General features: G+C 42.1%; 2 protein-coding genes across 3 annotated transcripts in view; both read right to left on the bottom strand.

Annotated features, from left to right (window-relative positions):
- Positions 1 to 13,793, bottom strand: part of DYNC2LI1 (dynein cytoplasmic 2 light intermediate chain 1) — a 55,230-nt gene extending 41,437 nt beyond the window's left edge. For both annotated transcript variants that reach the window (XM_065401633.1, XM_065401632.1), the window contains exons 1-5: positions 13,760 to 13,793; positions 12,206 to 12,323; positions 5,834 to 5,868; positions 5,257 to 5,326; positions 2,908 to 2,996 (exon numbers count right to left, since the gene is read on the bottom strand). In XM_065401633.1, coding sequence (XP_065257705.1) covers positions 2,908 to 2,996; positions 5,257 to 5,326; positions 5,834 to 5,868; positions 12,206 to 12,323; positions 13,760 to 13,773 — 326 coding nt within the window. In that variant the 5' untranslated portion in view covers positions 13,774 to 13,793. The remainder of the gene's footprint in view (positions 1 to 2,907; positions 2,997 to 5,256; positions 5,327 to 5,833; positions 5,869 to 12,205; positions 12,324 to 13,759) is intronic.
- Positions 13,794 to 22,236: 8,443 nt separating this feature from the next.
- Positions 22,237 to 22,480, bottom strand: part of PLEKHH2 (pleckstrin homology, MyTH4 and FERM domain containing H2) — a 111,647-nt gene continuing 111,403 nt past the window's right edge. Inside the window, exon 29 of the mRNA XM_065401584.1 lies at positions 22,237 to 22,419. Coding sequence (XP_065257656.1) covers positions 22,237 to 22,419 — 183 coding nt within the window. The remainder of the gene's footprint in view (positions 22,420 to 22,480) is intronic.

Raw genomic sequence — 22,480 nt, 5'->3', positions numbered from 1 at the left:
ACTAAAAGGTTGCATTGGTTTAAGGTCGGCCCTGAGAGGAAGAGATTAATAAAATCCAAACAAACACAGAGCACTTGAAACACATGTCTGAAACAGAATGCCACTAATAGCAGAGGACTGACTGCTGGTTTCAACCAGGCTCTATAGGAACACCATGTTTTACTATGTGGATTCCAGATTGGAGGGAAATCAGAAGAGCTACAGAGCAAGATAAATCTCTAATTTCACCAAGTCATGCCATGAAAAATCTAATGGAAAGTGTCTTGGCTAAACTAGATATAGTTCAAGGTAGTTTAAAATAAACAAGCTTCTTTATTACAGGTGGACAGAAAAACCACCGAAAAAGTATTTGTGCTGGTGGTGAAACAAAATGAAAATATTGTCTTTGCAAACATGACAACTGCACTGGTGCACTGTAATGTTGTCTTATTGACAGGGCCAGTCTTAGGAGGGGCAGAGAGAAGATTCTTTAGGCCCTGGGTCATCCAAATTAAAAGATTCATTTACCATAAAGACAGAGGAAAGGATCTTCAGGCGGCTACCAGCCTCCTCCATTCCAGAAGAAGTGGAGTTCAGCAGTTAATGCTGGAGTCCGTGCACTGGGGGCAATGTTTGAAAAAAAAAATTCAAATGATAATTCTCCAAAGTAGCCAAAGGTCTCCAGGAGCAACTAGGCTCCCAGAGGCCACAGCGATATTTTTTAAATATTTTTTCTCATTATGCAATGACAGAATCCAGAGTAGCCAGTACAATAATATACAGACAGTAAGTAAGTGCTCAAATACCAAGTGCTCAAATACCAAGCCATTCCAATGCTTTCTACAAAACCTGAAGATATGGGAATCTGCCAATGGAATAAAGCAATAAAATATCAGAACATAAAAAACACTAAATAAAACTTACTAACCCGAAAAATCATTTCTCTCTTTCTATCTCCAAATCATTCTATTCTCCTTTCTTTTTTCTCTTATTGTTTTCTCTTTTATTATCCTTTCTCCTTACTCTCCTCGTGTTCTTTATATGAAATGCTGTATCTGTTTTCTCCTCATTTAGTCATTTATTTTCTTCCACACTACATTGCCTCTTCTTGCTGCCCTTACTCCATTCTTTCTGATCCATTTCCACCACATTCTCTTCCCTCTGTTCTCCCCTGTATTGCAGTATCTGTCCCCTACCTCTCTCAGAAACTTCATCTATCATCCTCTTTCAAGCTGCATAGGGACCGCATATCTTTTTTCCTCTTCCTCTCCCTTAGCTCCATGAGGTCCACACCACTCCATCTTCTCCTTCATTAAGGTCGGGTTTTTCTCTCCCCATGATTGATTTCTCTCTCCTCCATCAGTGAGGTCCACCTTTCTCTCCCACTCCAACATGCTGCTCTCTTAGGCCTGGTCCACACTAAAAAGTTAGGTCAACCTCTGAGCAGTGTAGTTAAGCTGACCTAACCCCCAGTGTAGACAGCGCTAGGTCAACCTAGCTGCTGACTCTTGGGTTGGTGGATTACCTACGCCAATGGGAGATCCCCTCCTGTCAGCAAAGGTAGTGGCTATACAGAAGCGTTACAGCGGCGCAACAGTGGTGCTGTAAGGGTTTTAATTGTAGACAAATCCTTCAACAGGCTGCTCCTGGAGGTTGACAGCATTGGGCAGCCATATTCTGTTTTCTACACCTCTTAAGTTGCTTTCTCGACAGTCCAGTTGAGAGCAGGCTGGGTCCCTTCTTCTTCTGTACCTCCTATGTCCCTACCTACGCATGAGCCATCCTCTCCACGGAATTATATGATGGGGTGTCTACCCCACATAAGTGAACAAAGAGTTAACAGAACTCTGAGAGCTCATTTGGCCCACCTTGCTACACCTGGATGGTGTGTCAGGCTTGATCTGTTATGAGATCCAGCTGGGAAGGAGCTGGGTCTTCTTCATAAGAGTAAATGAAAGCTATATGAGAGACTAAAGACAGAGAAACCCAAGAGAGAGAAGATTGCCCTCTCTCTGGGAAGGCAGATACAAAAAGGCCACAGGGATAGAATTAATCCCCGGGGTAAGCCCTAGAAAGGGGGCCAGGCACAGAGAGGCAGTCCTGAGGGAGCAGTGTTCCAGAGCTAAAGAAGGAATTGGGAGTATCTCAGGAGAATTCAGAGGCCTGGGAACCAGAGGAGAGGTTGTGCTAACCACAGACTCCAGGAAAGCAGCACGAAGGTCTTGGAGATAAGAAGTAGCCCAGGGAAACAGCAGCATGTCTGAAGGAGCACACCTAGTTGCTTAATACAGGGTTCCCTGAGCTGGAATCCCCTACCAACCCCAAGGAAGGAGCATACAAGCCAGATGTAAGGACTATTCAGCCCAGGGTGGGACTGAAGACAGAGCCTCAAGGATAGGCTGAGGAATAGTCCCAGAGGGGACAGAAGCTCTTTTGTGTTGGGACATTTTTGGAATTTTGTTTGGGTTTTTTGTTTTTGTTACCTGGAAGGGGCGAGACTATATGTGACTTGGCTGGAGGCCCAAGTCGCAAGAAGAGGCCGACTACGGAAGGACTGGAGCAACCTTTGGCAGGAGGTGCTAGAGGAGGACACCCTGCTATGCTGTACCCAACAACGAAGGGATGCACTGGCTGGTGAGTCTACCCTTCCACATGCTACCTCCCCGTATGGTTGGAGACAGCTGAGAAGCAGGACTATTTACAGGAAGGAAGGAAGGAGCTCACAGCTGTTAATCAGTGGCAGTTGGGGTGTCCCTCCACCAATAAGCATAACTGATTTTTAGGAAAAAACACTCTGATAAAAACTTTCAAACCTAGTAAACAGTTTACATTTTGGAAGATTTCTCCACAACAAAATGGCCGAGATTTAATCTCAGTTTTCATTTAAGCAAAATTAACTCTGACATTGTAAGGTTCTTTATCACTTACCTTATGTTGTCATTAGTTATTGGTATACGAATCAAGTCCAATAATGAGGTTCCACCACCTAGTTCCCAAAAATGTGCAATGTCTTTTGGCTGCAAAACAGTTTCTTTGCATTAGGAATTTGTATTTCCAGGTAACACCATCAGAAGTTTCCAGTTGTTGTAACAATGGCAACAGACGGGTCCCTTATGTGCAATGAGCACAGTACAGGAGCACAGCATAGCACATGAGGCTTGTCCCATGAATTATGTGTCAAATTACAAGTTAATTATGTGGCCACAATCTCTTAGGGTTTGTCTATCCAGGGAGTTAGTGTGGAGTAGCTACTGCACTTTAAATTCACACCCTAGCTTATTCCGCACTAACTTCCCATATAGACAACTCCCTATTTATGCAGCATAGATATCCTGCCCCCAAACCAAAACCTTCTTTCTTCCCTGTCATGCCCAGTTGTCTTCTCCCTCCCGTCCCTACCACTTTAAGCACATAAAGACCAGAGTAGCATGGAAGGATCAAAGACAGCTGAACCTTAGGTGGTGAATAGGAGGGGATGTGTACACCTGTGTGAGGAGGAAATTGAATGGTTAGACGCACACAGGACTTTTAAGCACATAAGACTTGATTCTCTGTTGCCCTTGTACCATGCACATTCATTTACATCAGTGTCAAGTAAATATAAAATGGCTTTAAAATACTATAGGAGTGATTTAAACCCACTTTGTAGTGGTGAAAATAACTAAAAATACACTTCAATGGAGAATCAGGTCCATAAGGTGACTTAACATTTCAAAGAGGGTCCTGAATTTCTCAGTCCCCAACCCCACAACCTGTGTTCCCTCTAAGCTGCGTGGTCGGGCGGCCGCCCAGGAGTGATTCAAGTGCTGCGCACTTGGTTAGCAGAGCCACACACATCCGGCAACGTGTGTTCAGGTGCCCCTCCCCCGCTGCTTTGCAGCCACATTGTTCCTGCCCTCTGCCTTGGAGCCCTTGCCAGCTACTCCTGGGACCCTCATGCTGGCTGTGCAGAGCCGGGGTGTGTGTGTGCTGATGTGAGGGTGTCCCCGTACCCCTCCCCCCTGCCAACATGTACCCCATCTACGCAGAGCGGGGGAGGGGAGATAGGGCTCAGGAGCAGGAGAGCTGCTGTGGTCTGAACGAGCCTTCCGGGGTTGAGTGAGTGCCTTAAAGAGACAGTGTAGGGTCTCTTAGAGACTTCCCCAGCAGCCAGCGCGTGCACGCGCACACACACACACACACACACACATACAGTCTCTGTGTCTCACACATACAGTCTTTCACACTCACCTCCCAACACATACTTGTATTAATGTTGTTGTTATTTCTTGGTACTTCCTGCAATGCACATATATTCTCTGTAATTATATTCTTTCAAAGTGTGTTATTTTAGTTTTTTGACTGGTCTATGCATTTCATAATTATTATTTCTCTTACACTTCAATTTAATTCTTTGAGCAGTGAGTTCTAAAATGCCTAACCTGTCCTGGCTGGAGTAATTATCCCTATGGTAACTTTTTAAAAATAGATATTATATCTTGGTTTTCTGTTTCTACCGGTGGCGCACATCCGCACATCACCTTGGTGAACATAATTTATTCCGCACATGGATGGAAAAAATTAGAGGGAACATTGCCCACAACCCAACAGCAACTAGCTACCCCATTGCCCACTATCTGTCAATCTGTCATGCAATAAAGGACAAACACAGTAGCTCAGTGTTTCTACTAAAACAATCAGCATGAAATAGTTAACAATACTGATGCTTGAACTATCATTAGATTTCAGTTTTAACACCCACCAAGACTGATAGAGAAGTTCATACTTCTCCCATGATTATGGCTGCAGGCTGACTGTAGTCAGATACCACTACACTGGTTTAAATTCAGTTCACATTTTGAAGGTTACCTTTGGAACCATGAGGACAAAATTGTTGTTGTGGGTGTTTGTTTTGTTTTTTGTTAAATGAGAACCTAATTTTGCTCCAGAATCTATGTGGCAAGTGAAAAATAGGCAATTATAAGCATGCACACAACATGCATGATTACATCATACACAGAGCCCTGCTCATGAAAGATATCAATCTCTTCATTTGAGAAGATATGCTATAACAGACCAAAATATCACCCATTCTCAATGTAAAGGAGAAACATGCTGTAGATCAAAATGCAAAAAGGAAAGCTAGCCAAGCATTCCGAAAACTGAAGTAAAATTCAAACTGAAATCCTTTCTGTCTCGCAGATGATTGTTGAGTCAAAAGAGAAAGTCACTAGTTAGGTTTTACTAATGAATGAGCTATACAACAAAATTATTATAGTACTTTTGCCATGTACTCACTCTGTTATGACCTTTTGCTCTTCTTCCAAAAGTATATTCCAAGGCTAATGTTGGTTTTGGAATTTCATCCCTATCCAATGAAGATACAGTATATGTCACCTGCATATATTCTTTCAAGATCTTCTGAATTTACTTAACATACAGTAACTTTTACCATTACCTCAACTCAATTTATTAACCAAACAGTAGAGAATTTATATTGGGAAAACAGGAATATAAAGAGAATAACTCATGCCAGTTCCTTAATGGATATCAAAGGGACACAGAGGACCAAAATTTCAAAACTGTGCACACGCATACTGTGACCGAGCTCTCAAACTACCAGTGACAGCACTCTAGAAATCTGGCTCCAAATGCCAAAATATTTTACTAACACATTATAGATATTTAGATAGCATTAACCCTTCACAAATCATGCATCAGGTCACTAGCGAGAAAATTTAATCTACTCGCCATCCATATTTTTACACAATAACTTTCTTTTACTGGCACATAATATTCTCTGTAAGACTATTATAAAAATATTATTGATATTACTCCCAGAGATGCAAAATACTTTTCAAAACTTAACACATACCTGTCAAGACACCTCAGTATAATAGTAGTCTTTCCCTGGAAATTAAAAACAATGAAGAACACTATTGTAATATCATTAAAGCATAAAAGTTATATAATTGTATATACTGTAATGCTTTATTATTGGAATGATTAAAAGAATGCATCTGAAAACTGTAAACGTATGCAGTCATTTGTAGTCTGATTACTAGAAAGTTAAGTGCCTACTTTCTATCAGAATGTAGCTACACTGCTATTAACATAATTATAATAAATTGCTGGATATGACAAATACAGTAATAGCAACAGGGTACCTAAAATCAGACAATATATTAGTGATCAGTCTGGCCAACTGTGTTAAACTGTTTAACTGTTGTTAATTGCTAATAACAAGTTAATCTAATGATTGGTTTCCAGTGAATATGTGTAAATCATAATTGAGATGGAAGTAAAACGAATTCATGAACTAACACAGTTAAACAGCATGTCTCTGCACTATTCGGATTCAGATTCCAAGTTAGGTCAGTCTAATTTAAAAAAGGTCCTAGCACTTGTAAAGTTTCTTCCCTATTTGTAATCACATATTGGAATTTCAGAAACAATTTTTTTTATAAATCGGCAAAACCCATTTATCTATTCTTAATGCTTATACAAGATTACATGTTGCACAATGCCACGCTTCTCTGCAGTAATAATGAAACACACATATGCTTCAATTCACTTAGAAAGATAAAAAGGCAAGTTCTGACTTATTTATATTTCCAACAAATAGTTATCAAGAAAAAGGTGGGGAGAAAGAGGAGAAGCAATTGAGTAAGCATAAGAGACAGTGGATCAATGTTATGAACTCCAGTATCCAGTCTAAGACCCTGATTCTCCAAACACTTATTTACATGCTTAAATTTATGTCCCATTGGAGTCATAGAGACTACAAACATGAATAAAATTAAGCATGGACATAAGTTTTATCAGGATCCCAGGGCCTATATAGATTCACAGATTCCAAAGCCAGAAGGGGCGATTGTGAAAATTTAGTCTGGCCTCCCATATAACACAGGCCATGAAATGTCCCCAAAATAATTCCTAAAGCATATCTTTTAGAAAAGATCCAATCTTGATTTAAAAATTGTTGGTGATGGAGAATCCACCACAACCCTTGGTAAATTGTTCCAATGGTTAACTACTCTCACTGTTAAAAATATATGCCTTATTTCCAGACTGAATTTGTCTAGCTTCAGCCATTGAACTGTATTATTCCTTTCTCTGCTAGATTGAAGAGCCTATTATTAAATATTTGTTCCACATATAAATACTTATAGACTGTGATCAAGTCACCCCATAGCTTTCTCTTTCTTAAGCTAAATAAACTGAGTTCCTTGAGTCTATTACTGTAAGGCATGTTTTCTAATCCTTTTAATCATTCATTCTCTTGCCTCTTTTCTGAACCTTCCACAATTTATGAACATCCTTCTTGAATTGTGGACACCAGAATTCAACATATTACAGCAATGGTCACACCAGTGCCAAGTACAGAGAGGTAAAATAGTCTCTCTACTCTTACTCAAGATTCCCCTCTTCAGGCATCTAAAGATCGCATTAGCTCTTTTGGCCACAGCATCACACTGGCAGCCTTTGTTCAGATGATTATCCACCATGACCCTGAAATCTTTTATAAAATGTACTCCTTCCCAGGAGAGAGCCCCAATCCCATAAGTATGGCCTACATTCTTTGTTCTTAGATTTATACCTTTAGCTGTTGTCAAGGCTGCTTCCCCACTCTGAACTTTAGGGTACAAATGTGGGGGCCTGCATGAAAACTTCTAAGCTTAACTACCAGCTTAGATCTGGTCTGCTGCCACCACTCTCGATGCTAATTCCCTTCCCTGGGTAGCCTTGAGAGACTCTTCACCAATTCCCTGGTGAATACAGATCCAAACCCCTTGGATCTTAAAACAAGGAGAAATTAACCATCCCCCCTCCTTCCTCCCACCAACTCCTAGTGGATCAAGATCCAACCCCCTTGGATCTAAAAACAAGGAAAAATCAATCAGGTTCTTAAAAAGAAGGCTTTTAATTAAAGAAAAAGGTAAAAATCATTTCTGTAAAATCAGGATGGAAAATAACTTTACAGGGTAATCAAACTTAAAGAGCCCAGAGGACCCCCCTCTAGCCTTAGGTTCAAAGTTACAGCAAACAGAGGTAAACACCCTAGTAAAAGGTACATTTACAAGTTGAGAAAACAAAGGTAAACTAACACGCCTTGCCACTTCATTATTTACCACTTCCCCAATTTTTATGTGATCTGCAAACTTTATCAAGGATGATTTTATGTCTTTTTCCAGGTCATTAATAAAAATGTTTAATAGTGTAGGGCAGGGATTCTCAAACTGGGGACAGGACCCCTCAGGGGGTCGCGAGGTTATTACATGGGGGGTCGCGAGCTGTCAGCCTCCACCCCAAACCCTGCTTTGCAGCCAGCATTTATAATGGTGTTAAATATGTAAAAAACTGTTTTTAATTTATAAGGGGGGTCACACTCAGAGGCTTGCTATGTGAAAGGGGTCACCAGTACAAAAGTTTGAGAACCACTGGTGTAGGGGTCAAAAACTGATCTCTGCAGGACCCCACTGGAAACACACCTGATCAATAATGATTTCCCATTTACAATTACATTTTGAGATCCACCAGTTAGTCAGTTTGTAATCCACTTAAGGTGTGCCATATTAATTGTATATCATTCTAGTTTTTTAAACAAAATGTCATGAGGTATCAAGTCAAACGCCTTACATAAGTCTAAGTATACTACATCATCACTATTACCTTTATCAAACTTGTAATCTCATCCAAAAAAAAAAAAAAAAAGATATCAAGTTAGTTTGACAGGATCTATTTTCCATAAACCCTTGTTGATTGGTATTAATTATATTACCCTCCTTTAATTCTTTATTAATTGAGTTCTGTATCGGTCACTCCATTATCTTGCCCAGGGTTGATATCAGACTGACAGGCTTATAATTATTTGGGCATCCCAGTTACCTTTTAAAATATTGTATAGTAAGGGGGCATGGCCTCCCACCGGGCCTGACAGGGAGGAACCACAACCCACCCCCTAGTGGGCAGAGCCAGACAAGCCATTCCCACCCTGTCGGAAGCAGAGAGGTGGGACAGGAAGTTTCAAAGGCGGGCCCTGCAGTTCAGTGGGGCTGGAGCCTGCAAAGGAGACAGATGCTTCCTGCCCACTGCTGGGGCCTGCACCCAAGAGGGATCTATGGAGCACCAAGGACTCGAAGGGACTGCCAACCAATAAGGATGCTGAAGAGCTGCTGGGACTGGCGCTGGCTATGTACCCCAGGAAGATGGAGGAACCCCACGAGATAAAGGTACCTGGTGAGGGGATCGTAGGAAGTAGCCCAGGGAAACCAGACACAGTAGTCCAGTTGTGGAGCCCTCTGCCACTGTTAGGGCCCTGGGGTGGAACCTGGTGAAGTAGAGTGGGCCTGAGTCCTCCGACCCTCCTATGGCCGCCCCACCCCTGGGGTGACTGACTACCCACCTTGGGCCAAGAGACCTGCATTTGTCTGCCATCTGCCTGAGTCAGGACATCAGGTGTTAGACTGCTTGCCACTCCACCCTGCCAGTGGGCCTCAGCCCCTAGGCTGCTAATTCCCCTTTAAGCTTGCTTTATAGAGATGTGGAAGCGATGATCTCCCCCCGGGCCTGATGGGGAAAGATGGACATGGGCCTCTATATATTGGCACTCCATTAACTTTCTTCCAGCCTTCTGGGACTTTCCCAGTGTTCAAAAACTTATTGAAAAGCAGCAATAATGGCCCAGCGACCTCTTCCGCCAGTTCTTTTAAAACTCTTGGGTGCAAGTTATCCAGACCAGCTGACATAAAAAAGTTTAACTTTAGTAGATGCTGTTTACCATACTCTTGAAATACTGGTGGAATGGAAAGACTGTTGTCATTTGTGACTACATAATCTCTTTTCCCAAATACAGAACAAAAATATGTATTGAACACTTCTGCCTTTTTTCCATTATTATTTATAATTCTACCATTTCCATCTAGTAATGGACCAATACCATTGTTAGGATTCTTTTTGTTGCTAGTATACTTTAAAAACTCCTTATTGTCCTTAACTATGCCGGCCATAGATTTCTCCTTACATCCCTTTGCTTCCCGTATCTATTTTCCTCAATTCCTAGCTTCTGATTTATATTCATTACTATCAACTTCCCCTTTCTTCCATTTGTCTTTATAATTTTTATAGCTACCTTCTCTTTCCCTCTAAACCAGGTTGTTTTTTTAACTAATATAGCCATTCTTAACTGTAGCTTTTGAGTCACATAGGAAAATGTTCTTAAACAATTCCCAATTATCATTCACATTTTTCTGATTAAGTTCTCCTGGCTGACTTCGTTCATGATTATTTTTGGCTTCGTGAAATTGGCCCTTTTAAAGCACTATGTATATGTTATTGGTCTGGACTTTATTGCACATTATAAATGTGATCAAGTCATGATCACTTGTACTTAAGTTACCATTATTTTTTTAGTTCTGTGATCTGTTCCTCTTTATCTGACAAGATGAAGAGCAACATAGAATTCCACTATGTTGGATGCGACACTTTTTGAGTTATAATACTGATTACCAATGCTCCTGAGTTAGACTTTTACTAATTAACATTCTGTGTTCAAAAATACCTTTGCATGGATGAGATGTCAGGAGATAAAAAATAGGACTGTATTTCTGTCTGCTGTTTTTTGGTTTGTTTGTTTTTTAAATGAAACTATACCTGCTATGTTTATTCACTGATGAAGAAGAATGGTTGTAGTCTGGCTTATTTCTAGCACAAAAGTGAGCTTCTGACAGAATAAAAAGGCATAAAATAGATACTCCGGGGGAATTCTGTGCCACTGCGCGTGCACAGAATTCATGTCCCCTGCAGATTTCCTTGCGTTCCTGCAGAAAAATGACTTTCTGACAGGGAAGCAAAAGGAAGCTGCAAGAGCAGTCATGCACCACTCCCTAACAGAGCAGATACATCATTTCAGGCACCCGGAGCAGCCAGCAGAGAGATAAATCACCCCGGGGCTGGGGACACCAAAGCCAGTGGTTCCTACCCTGAGCCGGAATCAGCCGCTAGTCCCAGCTGGGCTGGAGGCAGGAGAGAACAGGCCTTCCTTTTCCCCTGCAAGGAGTGTCTGGGGCTTTGTCAGACACACCCCCAGAAACCTCTGCCAGGAAGCTCAGCATCCTCCTCTGCTTCCTGCTCTCATCACTCCTCAACTGTGAGGGGAGGGATCACTGTACTGGGAGCTGCTCCCCGACCCACACAACTCCCATGCATCTGGACTTCCATTACCCAGACACTGCTGCCAAGCCTCACCAGGTACATTCAAAACCTCCCTAGCCCTCCATACCCGAACCCCACCCCACTGCACCTCAACCCCTGCATCTAGATGCTGGATGAGTGGGGCCCCCTGCACCCAGACCCCCACCCCTATACCCAGACCCCCCCGAGCTCCCTACACTCAACCCTCCACTGATGCCCCACCCCCTGCACCACCCTGAGCCCCCACATCAACCCCCATACCACTGACTCCCAACTAGCTGCACCCAGACCACCACCCCACCAAGCCTCACTCCTCCAGCACCTGACCCCCACCCTGCTGAGCCCCCCAAAACCAGACCCCTCCACTGAGCCCCAACCTTCACCTGGAAGCCCCTACAGAGTCCCATTGCCCCTATACCTGGAACTCCCCCAACGAGCCTCTGTGCATCCAGATCCCCCCCACACCTAGACCCCCCACTGAGCTGCCTGCACCCAGATTGTCCCACACAGAATCTTCTCACCACACACCTGGATCCCCCCACACTGAGCCCCTTCACACTTGGATCCTGCCTAGTTGAGCTGCCTGCCCCACACCTGGTGCGCCTGATGCAGAGGGGCAGGGCCCCAGGGTGTTTCTGGGGCAAGCCAAGGCCTTGTGCAGTGTCAGGGTCAGGTGCAGCCTCACCGCCGAGTCCGTGTCCCGAGGGTAGGGGGGCTGCAGGGTGATCTCCCACCTTCCACAAGTCAGTGGCCTGTGCTTCCCACTGCCATGCTGGAACCTCTGCATTTATTTATTGACAAATACAACTTGCAGAATTTTAAAATATTGTGCGCAGAATTTGAAATTTTTTGGCGCAGAATGCCGTCAGGAGTAAATAGCATGAAACATTTCTAATTGTTCTGCACATGAATGCCAACCCTCTGCACAGATTCATATTGGGGAAGATTTCTTGTTTCTGCAATAGATATGGTATTGCATATGTTTTCAGTGGTATACAATATTTTCAAGGAAAGCACAGCAATCACATAAAATAAAGCATAGTATCAGTGTTACCCCATTTTTGTTTCCCATAAAGAGTAGTGATTTTTCCCAAACTTCCACTCCATCTCCATTGCCTTCAAGATTTTCTTTTTTCTCCACTTCAGCTTTAGCAATATCCCACAGAGTATCACTAATAGAGAAAACAAAATAAGATGTCTTCATAGTGGGAAATATGAATAGGTTCTAAGGTTTGAAAGGACAAGTGAAGATTTTGAATACTACATTCTCTCTGCATATGAATACATCCTTGATCAGAACTAGCTATGCTTCAGTAAGGAAACTCCCCTTAGAAATCACAAATAAATCTGTGGAACAGAGAGGCATGATAGAGAAGTCTAGACCTGCAAAATCTCATACGTTTAGTAGATAAACTCTCTCATTTTGGAAGCAATTTTAAGACAGTTTAATAACTTGTTTCTCTGATAATTAAGGATTTTGCTATGTGTTTCAATGCAGCATGTACCATTTCACTAATGTTTTGTAACTTCCAATGTCAGTAGTAGGTAACTGCACATAGGGTATATCTACCGAGCACAAGTTGTGCACAGGCCCGTCTACCCACGCTAGCTTGAATCAAGATAGGCAGTATAAGCCCGAGCTTGCTAGCCCACTCTGAAGTCTGTGCTGCACAGTCAGCTACCTACACTAGCTGGATTCAAGCTAGCTCAAGCAACAGAGAGTAAAGGTGCCACAGGACTCTCTGTTGCTTTTTACAGATCCAGACTAACACGGCTACCCCTCTGAAGCTAGCTCAAGAAAGCTAGTCTGGGAACAGCTGTACCGACATATCCCTACACTAAATAATTGAAGACACTTCCAAAACCAGCTATGGCCATCTGTCTATATGTAATGCTGAAGTTTGGGTTTCCTCGAAGTCTTGCAGGTGTTTTAGCAGCTCCTACCACAAAGTATGAAATGTGGGGTCAGGGTACTTCCCCACTGATCCTTTATATGGAAGCTGGCAGCACATGGTGATGATGGTGACATTAACATCTCTGAAAAGCCACAAAAGATTAGTGATTTCTGAGGGTCTGTCCTAAACTGCCTAAAGCAGCCCACGTTTCCGGAAGTGCTGAGTACCCGTCCCATGCTGGGACCCCCCCGCGCTGCTCGCTTTGAAAACGTGGGCCGTGACGGCAGACCCTCTCCCCTCTGATTTCACTGGCCTGCTGTGTCTTCCTGAGCCTGCTGGCGGAGGAAACAAGCTCCCAGAAGCCTCCCTCCATCCCATCGCTGTCACAGCCCCGCTCCCCAGAAGGGAGGGGCCCGGCGGCGGCTCCACCTCTGTATCTCCAAAGCACCAACCTCCTCTGGGGCCCGTGGGGTGCCGGCGGGGCGGGCGCAGAGGGGGTCTCCCAGCCCCCCGAGCGGTGCGGGCCCCCCGCGGGCAGGAGTGGCGGGGGCGGCGGGCGGAGACGACCCAGCCCCGCACAGCGCGGCCCGGCACGGGGCAGAAGGTGCTGGACGGAAGGGGAGGCAGCGGCTGAATGGATACAGAGGCGCCGAGCCCCCAACCTGTACCGGGAGCCCTGGGGAGGAACGCGGCGGCCACCGCCACCTCGTTACCTGGGTTTGGGCATCGCTGCTCAGGGGCCGCTCTGACCTCGGGCCCAGCTCCTGGTCACCATGGGAACCACGCAGCTGCTGACATAAGACGCAGGAGCATCATGGGAGTTGTAGTTCCGTGGTCGGGGGGTGGCTCAGTGCTTGAGAACACAGGCAAGAGGCAACCCCCATCCGCTCTCACACACACTTCCCCTGCTTGAGTCCAGTCTTTCCCCAGCCCAGGAAGGGCAGGGGCTGGACTGGATAGGGAGCCCTTCCCTAGGGCTGCTGCAAAAAGGGCAGCTCATGAGGAGGGCTGGTCTACACTTAAAATTTAGGTCGACCTAGCTAAACTGCTCAGGGCTGTGAAAAATGTCACACCACAGCTGTGCAGCATAGTTAGGTCAACCTAACTCCTACCCTAGAGGCAGCTAGATGGACAGAAGAATTCTTCCATTGCTCTAGTTACTGCCTCTCCAGGGGCTGGATTTACTACAGCATTGGAAAAGCCCTTTCTGTAGCTGAAGAGTCTACACTACAATGGAGTAACTGCAGCTGTAGCTGTAGTGTAGGTGTGCCCGGAGATGCCCCTTTCATCTACCACAAACATGTTGTTTCCCTTCCCTGTGTCTTTTTTCACATCTCCATCTCTCTTCATTTGTGTTTCTCCCTGGGAGCCAGGACTGCCCAAAACAACATCCTTGGAGACAGGGTGAACATCTCAATGGATGTCATTTTAGCTCCCAGAACAGCTGAGAGGCAGCAGAAGACACACATCCAGGATTTACATTAAAACAGAGATAACTTCTGTAGATCAAGGCCACTGTTTATTCTACTCATGTTGTCTTATTCAATAAACTTTATCTAAACTTTTTACTGAATAAAGTTAGCATTTTTAAATTTTATTTTTTCTATTTTTAATACATATTTTCACTGATTAGAAATGAGCTGCACCTGTTCATCTTCCCCAAAGATTATGCAGCTCACTGAATAGTGCTTCCCAATTATTAGTAGTTCTTTGACCCATCTGATCACTCAAGTATCTTGTTACTGTAAATACCCTCATTATCAACATAGAAGAATCATAGATGACAGGTTGGAAGAGACCTCAGGAGGTCATCTAGTCCAATCCCTTGCTCAAAACAGGACCAACCCCAACTAAATCATCGGAGCCAGGGCTTTGTCAAGCCAGGCCTTAAAAACCTCTTAAGGATGGAGATTCCACCACCTCCCCAAGTAACCCATTCCAGTGCTTCACCACCCTCCTAGTGAAATAGTTTTTTCTTAATATCCAACCTAGACCTTCCCCACTGCAACTTGAAACCACTGCTCCTTGTTTTGTCATCTGCCACCACTGAGAACAGCTGAGCTCTATCCTCTTTGGAACCCTCCTTCAGGTAGTTGAAGGCTGCTATCAAATCCCCCATCACTCTTCTCTTCTGCAAACTAAATAAGCCCAGTTCCCTCACCCTCTCCTCATAAGTCATGTCCCCCCCCCCCAATCATTTTTGTTGCCATCCGCTGGACTCCAATTTGTCCACATCCCTTCTGTAGTGAGGGCCCCAAAACTGGATGCAATATTCCAGATGGCCAACATGGTCAAACTCTTCTTCTGTCTTTTGTTTTCACTGAAGATAGCACAGTGATACCAGTCATACAAACAACTTTACTTTCAGGGAGAATTTGACCAACATATCTAATTTTTTATATATATATAAATTGGGAATGGCGCATAGAAAGTGTTTGCTGTCCAATGTCTCCTATCTGAATAAGTAGCTGACATGACAATTTCTAGGCTCTGTTTCACTTGGTTCACAAAACTCAGCAGTTATTGTTGATGGTGATAGTAATAATCTGTTTGCAACTATAGTGTGAGACATAGTTCAACATTGTGTAGCATTCAACAATTTTGGTTTTTTAGCCATTTATTCCTGTGAAGTTACTTCTTGTAAAAGGTTCTGAACTAGACAGCCCTGAAGACTGGAATTCTCTTTAACTAGAAAACTGGTTCCGCACAGGCAACATTGAGAATGAAAGCTTCCTCCCAGCAAGAGCATTGGTATTTTTTCTTATGTGAATTAGTCAGACCACTAAACTCATGTGATACAGAGCACTGAATAGACATCAAATAATAGGAATTTTTGATCACTACTAAACTGAACTGGCTTTGAACTGACAACTTGGAGGTGAAAGATTCTCTGATTAGGCTGCTAGAAAAATGTAGGCCAAGAATTTAAAAACTAGTGTGATGACTGTCCAACTTGATATGCTTTATAGGGACTTGATTTTTAGAGGGGGATGCCGTGCATTTTCTGCAAATCAGTCCCCTTTAAGCTGTTTCAAGTTAGGCACACAAAAATGGAAGCAGACAAAAATCACAAGTCACTTTTGAAAATCATGGCTATAATCCATGTTTCAGAATAACAAAACAGTTAAACTGAAGAAAAGGGCAGGAATGAGTAAATATGCAAATCAGTAAATAAGCAAATGCATAAATATAGGCTAGGCAGAATTCAATTTTTATCTGTGTAATTTTGTTAGCTAGCATCAATGTTTATTTTTAAGCACTTTTTTCTATTTTTATTGATTTTAAATTTCACAGTTGCGGGAAGTTAGCGGGGATCAGACAACGAGGGTTCAGATAGCTGGATTCGGAGAGTTAAAGCTTTATAATCATTAAAACATAAACTGTCAACATATGTCAAAATATACAAACTAAATATCCTTAAATAAAACTCTAAGTTCTCAAAAAGCATTTTTCTTACTTTGCCTATCTGTAAATTACAATTATTATCGATGGAAATATTTTGTTGGTTTTGTGTGTTCAGTGAAATCAATGTTTACTGACATTTACTTAATAAAAATCTAATCCTTCCAAGCCCTACATAAATACCAGTAGCATTGTTTTTAGCTTAATGTTACCTAAGTCTTAGAAGTGTTTTTCCCGGATACTTAAACCTCCTGGTTCACAAGATAACATCTTAATACTGGAATGAGTGAAATAAGCAGGTTTTTTGATAGAACTATTTTTATTGTAAAGGAATAAAACATGATTTGAAAAAACACGAGAAAATGTTATAACTATAATTCTTCATACAACATTGTTCTCCAGAAACAGATATATACAGTACTTCACTTTTTAACAACAACCAAAAAACAAAACAAAAAACTCCCCTCGCAGTTGCATAGAACTAGCGCTATGTCAGGAAATAATTGATCTTTCTTAAACATTATTAGATCTGTGATTTACATGGTTATGTAAAACATAAACATTGTTTCCCTTACATCAAAACTGTATTATTAGTTTAATTTTACCAACTTTTAATGACGTGTAAGATATTGAAGGCTTAGCAAAAGGCTTCAATAGTTTAAATTTCTTTGTTTAATATCCACTATATTGTTAGGACCCATAAAGTTTATGTGACTTGATATTTAAAAAAAATTAAAACCAGTATAAAACAAATGTCACTCTAACATTTTGTTTGCATTCATTTTGCTGGGTTTGCATAAGAATCTGACCGATCTCTTTGGTAGTTCCCTTATTTTTAGGCTTTAAAATTTATATTAAAATTCCTTATACAAGTGAGTGCTAAATATACTTAAGAATAAATACAAATACTCTACACATAAATTAAATGTGCTGCAATTACTAATTCATGGTGAGAGCTACAGGTTATATTACAACACATTGGTAAATTACACATAAAATTATTGTTTTTCCAGTAAGTTCAGTAAGATATACTAGAGATTTTTAGATGGTCATGTTATTCCCCACTCCTTTTAAAATGGCTCTTTTTGTATTAAATAAACTAGTCTGACACAAAAAGCTTCAAAAGGAGCTACAATGAGGTTACCATTAAACTGCGCTCTTGAACCAATACTAAGTGTTCAGTAGTGTTTAGAGGAGTGGGTTAGAAGCCACTGCCAATGGTTGTGCTTTCATCATGTGAAGTTACTCCAGTGAAATTGCTCTGTCATCTGATAAATATGTGGGATTCCCACTGAAGTCAATGGGAATTTTTGGTTTCAGAGTAGCAGCCATGTTAGTCTGTAGCCGCAAAAAGAACAGGAGTATTTGTGGCACCTTAGAGACTAACAAATTTATTTGAGCATAAGCTTTCATGGGCTACAGCCCTCTTCAACGGATGCAATGGGAATTTTGCCACTGACCTCAATGGGGCCAGGTTTTTACGCCTGGAGTAAGAAAACACAAGAATGTAAAACGGTCCAATCTGGAGGAGTCCCATAAATATAACAATCTCTTCTTCCCCTGAGAATGTCTCATGGTTTTGGAGTCTGTGTACACACCCAAATCCAAGAAGAAAATTCTCCTCCATCCTGCATAAAAACAATTTAATCATGCCTTTGTGGCTGAAACCAACCTGCTTTATAGCTATATTACTAATATATGTTACTACCCTGTACATCTGTAATATGTTGAACCAAACAATGATATAACACAGTTGGCACAATTATTCCCCCACACAGCATATTTGGCTGTACAGATGACCCATATAATATTTGGCCAATATTGATCTACAATCAATGCTCAAACTGGGGAACTATTGTGGAGCTGCAGCACAAGTCTGAACTGAGAAGCAGGATGTAGGGGTATGGACAGAGGTGAAAGTAAGCCGGTCTGGTCCGGTCCGACGTACCAGTAAGAACCGGTACACAGCCAACCGTACCATCAGGTCCCTGGGCTGGTCCCAGGGCTGGAGTATGGGCGGGCCCGGATCTCCCCCACTTGGCACTGGGGAAGTGGCTAAACAGCAGACTGTAGTCACCACTAAGAGAAGTGGTTTGACAGGAACTATAGAGATCCTGTGGAAGGTGGGAAGCACAGAGTGCGGCACAGCCAAAGGGCTGTATCATGAAGAGGACACCGTGGTCCTGGGCATGACATGGTTCCCTGGAGCAGAAGTGATGGTGGAGAGATGCCACCAGAAGAGGGCGCACTGGCTAGAAGAGCTGATCCCCAGGATAGCCAGCAGGGGGTGCCACAGAGGTGAGTCGCACCCTGTCACACGGGGGGGGGGGGGGGAGAGAAAGAGGCACTCCCTGGATCCATTCAGTGAGGAGACATCTTGTTGTTGAGTGGGTGTATTTTTCATGAAAGATTAGATCTTTGTTCTGTAAAGCCAGCCAGCTTTACAACTGATTGAGCTTTGGGGGAAAAACCCACTTTATTAGACAGAAAGGGTAACTATTTATAAGTGTAGGCCCTAGTTAGTGTTTTATGATTTTGTTTGTATTGTAACTATTTGTTTTCATCACTTTCTCTTATTTCTAACAGAATCTCTATTCTTTCTTAAATAAACTTTCTTTTGTATCTGTACAAGTGCTGTGTGTTATACAAGAGTGGTGGTTTAAGGTAAACTGGGGTAACACTGTTCCTTTGGGAGCAGAAGATCTGGGCTTTCTGTGAGTAGCCAGTGTCAGGGGTTGGCTATCATAGGGGAATGCTTCAAGGAAACTGGGGGAGGGGGCACCTCAACCTGCAAGGCAAAGACAGAGCTGACATAGCCCAGAGGCGAGTGCTTGAGTGGCTGAGAGGCTGGTGGTGTTAGGTAGCTAACACCCAGTTACCGCAGACAAGACTCCCTCCAGCTAGAAACAGGGGTAACAAGGTGACTCTCAGTCTTGTTACCCTGAGAACTGTCACACCCTGAAAGGAGAGTCATTTTTGAAGTTTGGCAGGAGGGCTGAACTCGCCTAATCAAGCAGAGGGAAACTGTGGTAGTAGCTACCCGGTACAATGATAAATAGGTAAATTACTGCTCGCAGAGGGAGTCAAATATTAAACAATATAGATTTTAAGAGTGGTCTTTCAAAAGACAGAGAAGAAGAGAAATATTATAACACTGTTCTTCAGTTGTACTAAGACGTACTGACTAAGAATCTGTATGAAGGTTCAAAATGCTGTGTAAGGACAAAATGGAGAGACCAACTGGTTTGATATGGTCACTGGAATGTGACAGGGATGCACCTTAACACCTCTCCTCTTCTGCACTGTGATGGATTATGTGGTATGAAAAGCAACATCAAGGGACGATACAGGAATTATATGGAGTAGAGGAAAACTTCAAGATCTCAACTTTGCAGATGACGTTGCTCCATTGGACATAAAAGATGATAATACATAAAAGACCACTATCAACATCAAATGCGAGGCCACCAAAATAGGATTAAGAATAAGCCAAAAGAAAATGAAAGTCATCGAAAGACAAGTCGGTAATGATAGTGCCTAAGTGATCAACAGTGAAGAATACGGCATGGTTAATGAGTTTTTGTGTATCTTGGAAGTACAATTAGTTCCAGTGGCTGACCCCATAAAGAGGTGAAAGCAAGAACCGGGAAGACAAATGGAGCCTTTTTGAGACTGGCAAATATCTGGAGAAAAAAGGAGACTGATACAAGAACCAAGATAAAGTTATACAATGCTGTTGTGATACTCACATTATTATATGCTTCTGAAATTTGGCAAATGCTAGGAACCCACAACAGAAAACTTAATGCATTCCAGCAGAGAGGCTTGTGACGAATACTTTGTTTCCACTGGTGGGATAAAGTACAGTTGCTGATCTGTTACAAAGGACCTGCCAGCAGGCCGCAGAGAGAATGATTTGAGATAGAAGGCTGAAGTAGTTTGCACATGTAGAGCCCTGTTTTGTGGTTAGAATAGAGCTCTGGATTTTTTTTAATCAGTTCTATCTTCTCTTCAAAATAAAAAAATTCTCTTTCTGCATATCACTAACAAGATGAGAGGAATTCCTTGACATTCATTACTAAGACACTGATCCTAAAAACACTTATGGATATGTGTGGCTCATTGACCTCAATGAGACTATTCACATACATATAATTAAGAATGTGTTTCTTGTAGGATTGGGTTGTAGGGGGCTGATCCTGCACTTTTTACTTAATGTCAATGGGGGCTTTGCCTGTGTAATGACTCAGCTAGTTATTCTCAGTTTATAGTTTCCAGGTCAGAGCTTTAACCTTCAGCACCATTAACAAAATACTGTAGAAGTCATGGAGACCAGTGGATTTAGCAGGATTTAGAAGGTGTTCAGAAGAATTAGGTGTCTTGTTAAGTGCTTTGTAGCATCCATGCTATGAATTCAGCTTTTAATCTCTTTCTCCAGTTTTTAAAAATAGAAGAATGCAAATTATGTCCTTTATAATCTGGTCTCAGTCCTTCAGGAATATAAGCTCTGCCTTGTGTAAGGGGCAAGCACCATGAGATGGATTCCATACTTTTTTTAAATGATACCATAAACGGAGATTATTAATCTTCAGAGGTTACAAATTCAGCATTATAACATTTCTCCAGGTTCTAGAATAAACCATGAGGGATAAAACTCATGTTTAAGTGATAAATGTCCTTGATAACTAGCATTAGTGGCAAACAGAAATTAAGAAATATATCTGCAAGGTCAATGGTTTGTTTGAATTGAATCTCTTAAATGTTTTTCTAGTGGGCAAGAGACCCTCATACTAATATTATGGTGTGAAAGGCATGGATTAAATATGAAAAATGCTAAAACAATGACAAGTAGAACACTTCATTGTATTAGGCTTATATTTATAAAATACTATGCTATACTACTGTACAGTATACACATCACACATTTTATGAAGTCTGTCTCCAAGTTTACATGTACCTATTCATATAAGTGCTTTTTATATTGTGTTTGTGGTTTGAATTCTAACTTACTCATTTCTCGACTATGCTGTTTAAAGAAGGGGAAAAACTAGCAGGCCAAACTGATTTTTTAAAGAATATCCACTGTTTTTTTTAAAATATCCACTGTTTTCTACAGCATATGCCCAATTTAGATTTAGAAAATCAAAAAGAAGAATTGTGTAGAAACTACCAGCCCATTGCTGCGGATCACACAAGTACATTGTTGTATAAGAGAAGACATTTATAATAAATTATTAGATGTATGATCAATGATGTGCTGCCAATACTTTTTTAAAAGGGCTTTCACAAAAATGTCCCCTTTAGACGTTGTCCCGGGGTGCTTGTATTGCAGACAAGAAGGCGTGAGGGAGTGGAAAGTACATGTATCTGTTTTCCCATTTAAACAAAAATGCTTTCTCATAACCAAGGTTATGCAACTTGCATAATTTGAAAAATAAGGGTGGAGAGGTGAAGACATAGTCCTCCCTGGGGAAATGTCTTTAAAATCCCTGACACTTACTGAAATCACTTCAAAGGCCAACTCCCCACCCACAAAAGAACCCTCTTTGGAAGTATTTTTGAACCCGTGTTCAGAAATGGGGTGAGCTTCATCTGATAGGGTAATCGCCCCACCTGCAATTTGTTTGCAGAGTTTTAACAGGGGCCTCTTTAACTAAAATGAATGGAAACTAGTCCACCTTTCTTGTATTACAAACTAGCATATGATGTATATCTGGCACATCTAAAGACGTTCAGTCAATATAGGAAGCATACCAAAAGCATACATTTTCATAGGTATCTGTTCCTTTCATAACAAAGTAGGACCTTTGGTTGGTCTGCTGTTCGAAAGAAGTGGCTGACTCCCCATTTCCTTGGTTTTCTGTCCTGTTTGAGGCGAGAGCAGTGCTGGAGCAGAGAGATGATGAGCAGCCCCCTTTTGCTGATGGAAGTGGTTAATATAGCTGGCAATCAGTAGAGTGATCTCAAGAATCTGTAACAAGAAACACACTATAATCTGTATCTGGAAAAATATAACTTGTGTTTTGACCTTG

The sequence above is a fragment of the Emys orbicularis genome, chromosome 3 (genome assembly GCF_028017835.1).
Source record: "Emys orbicularis isolate rEmyOrb1 chromosome 3, rEmyOrb1.hap1, whole genome shotgun sequence".
NCBI classification, from domain to species: domain Eukaryota; kingdom Metazoa; phylum Chordata; order Testudines; family Emydidae; genus Emys; species Emys orbicularis.
Note: the sequence above shows the minus strand (reverse complement) of the source record. Positions and strands in the feature narration are given on the sequence as shown.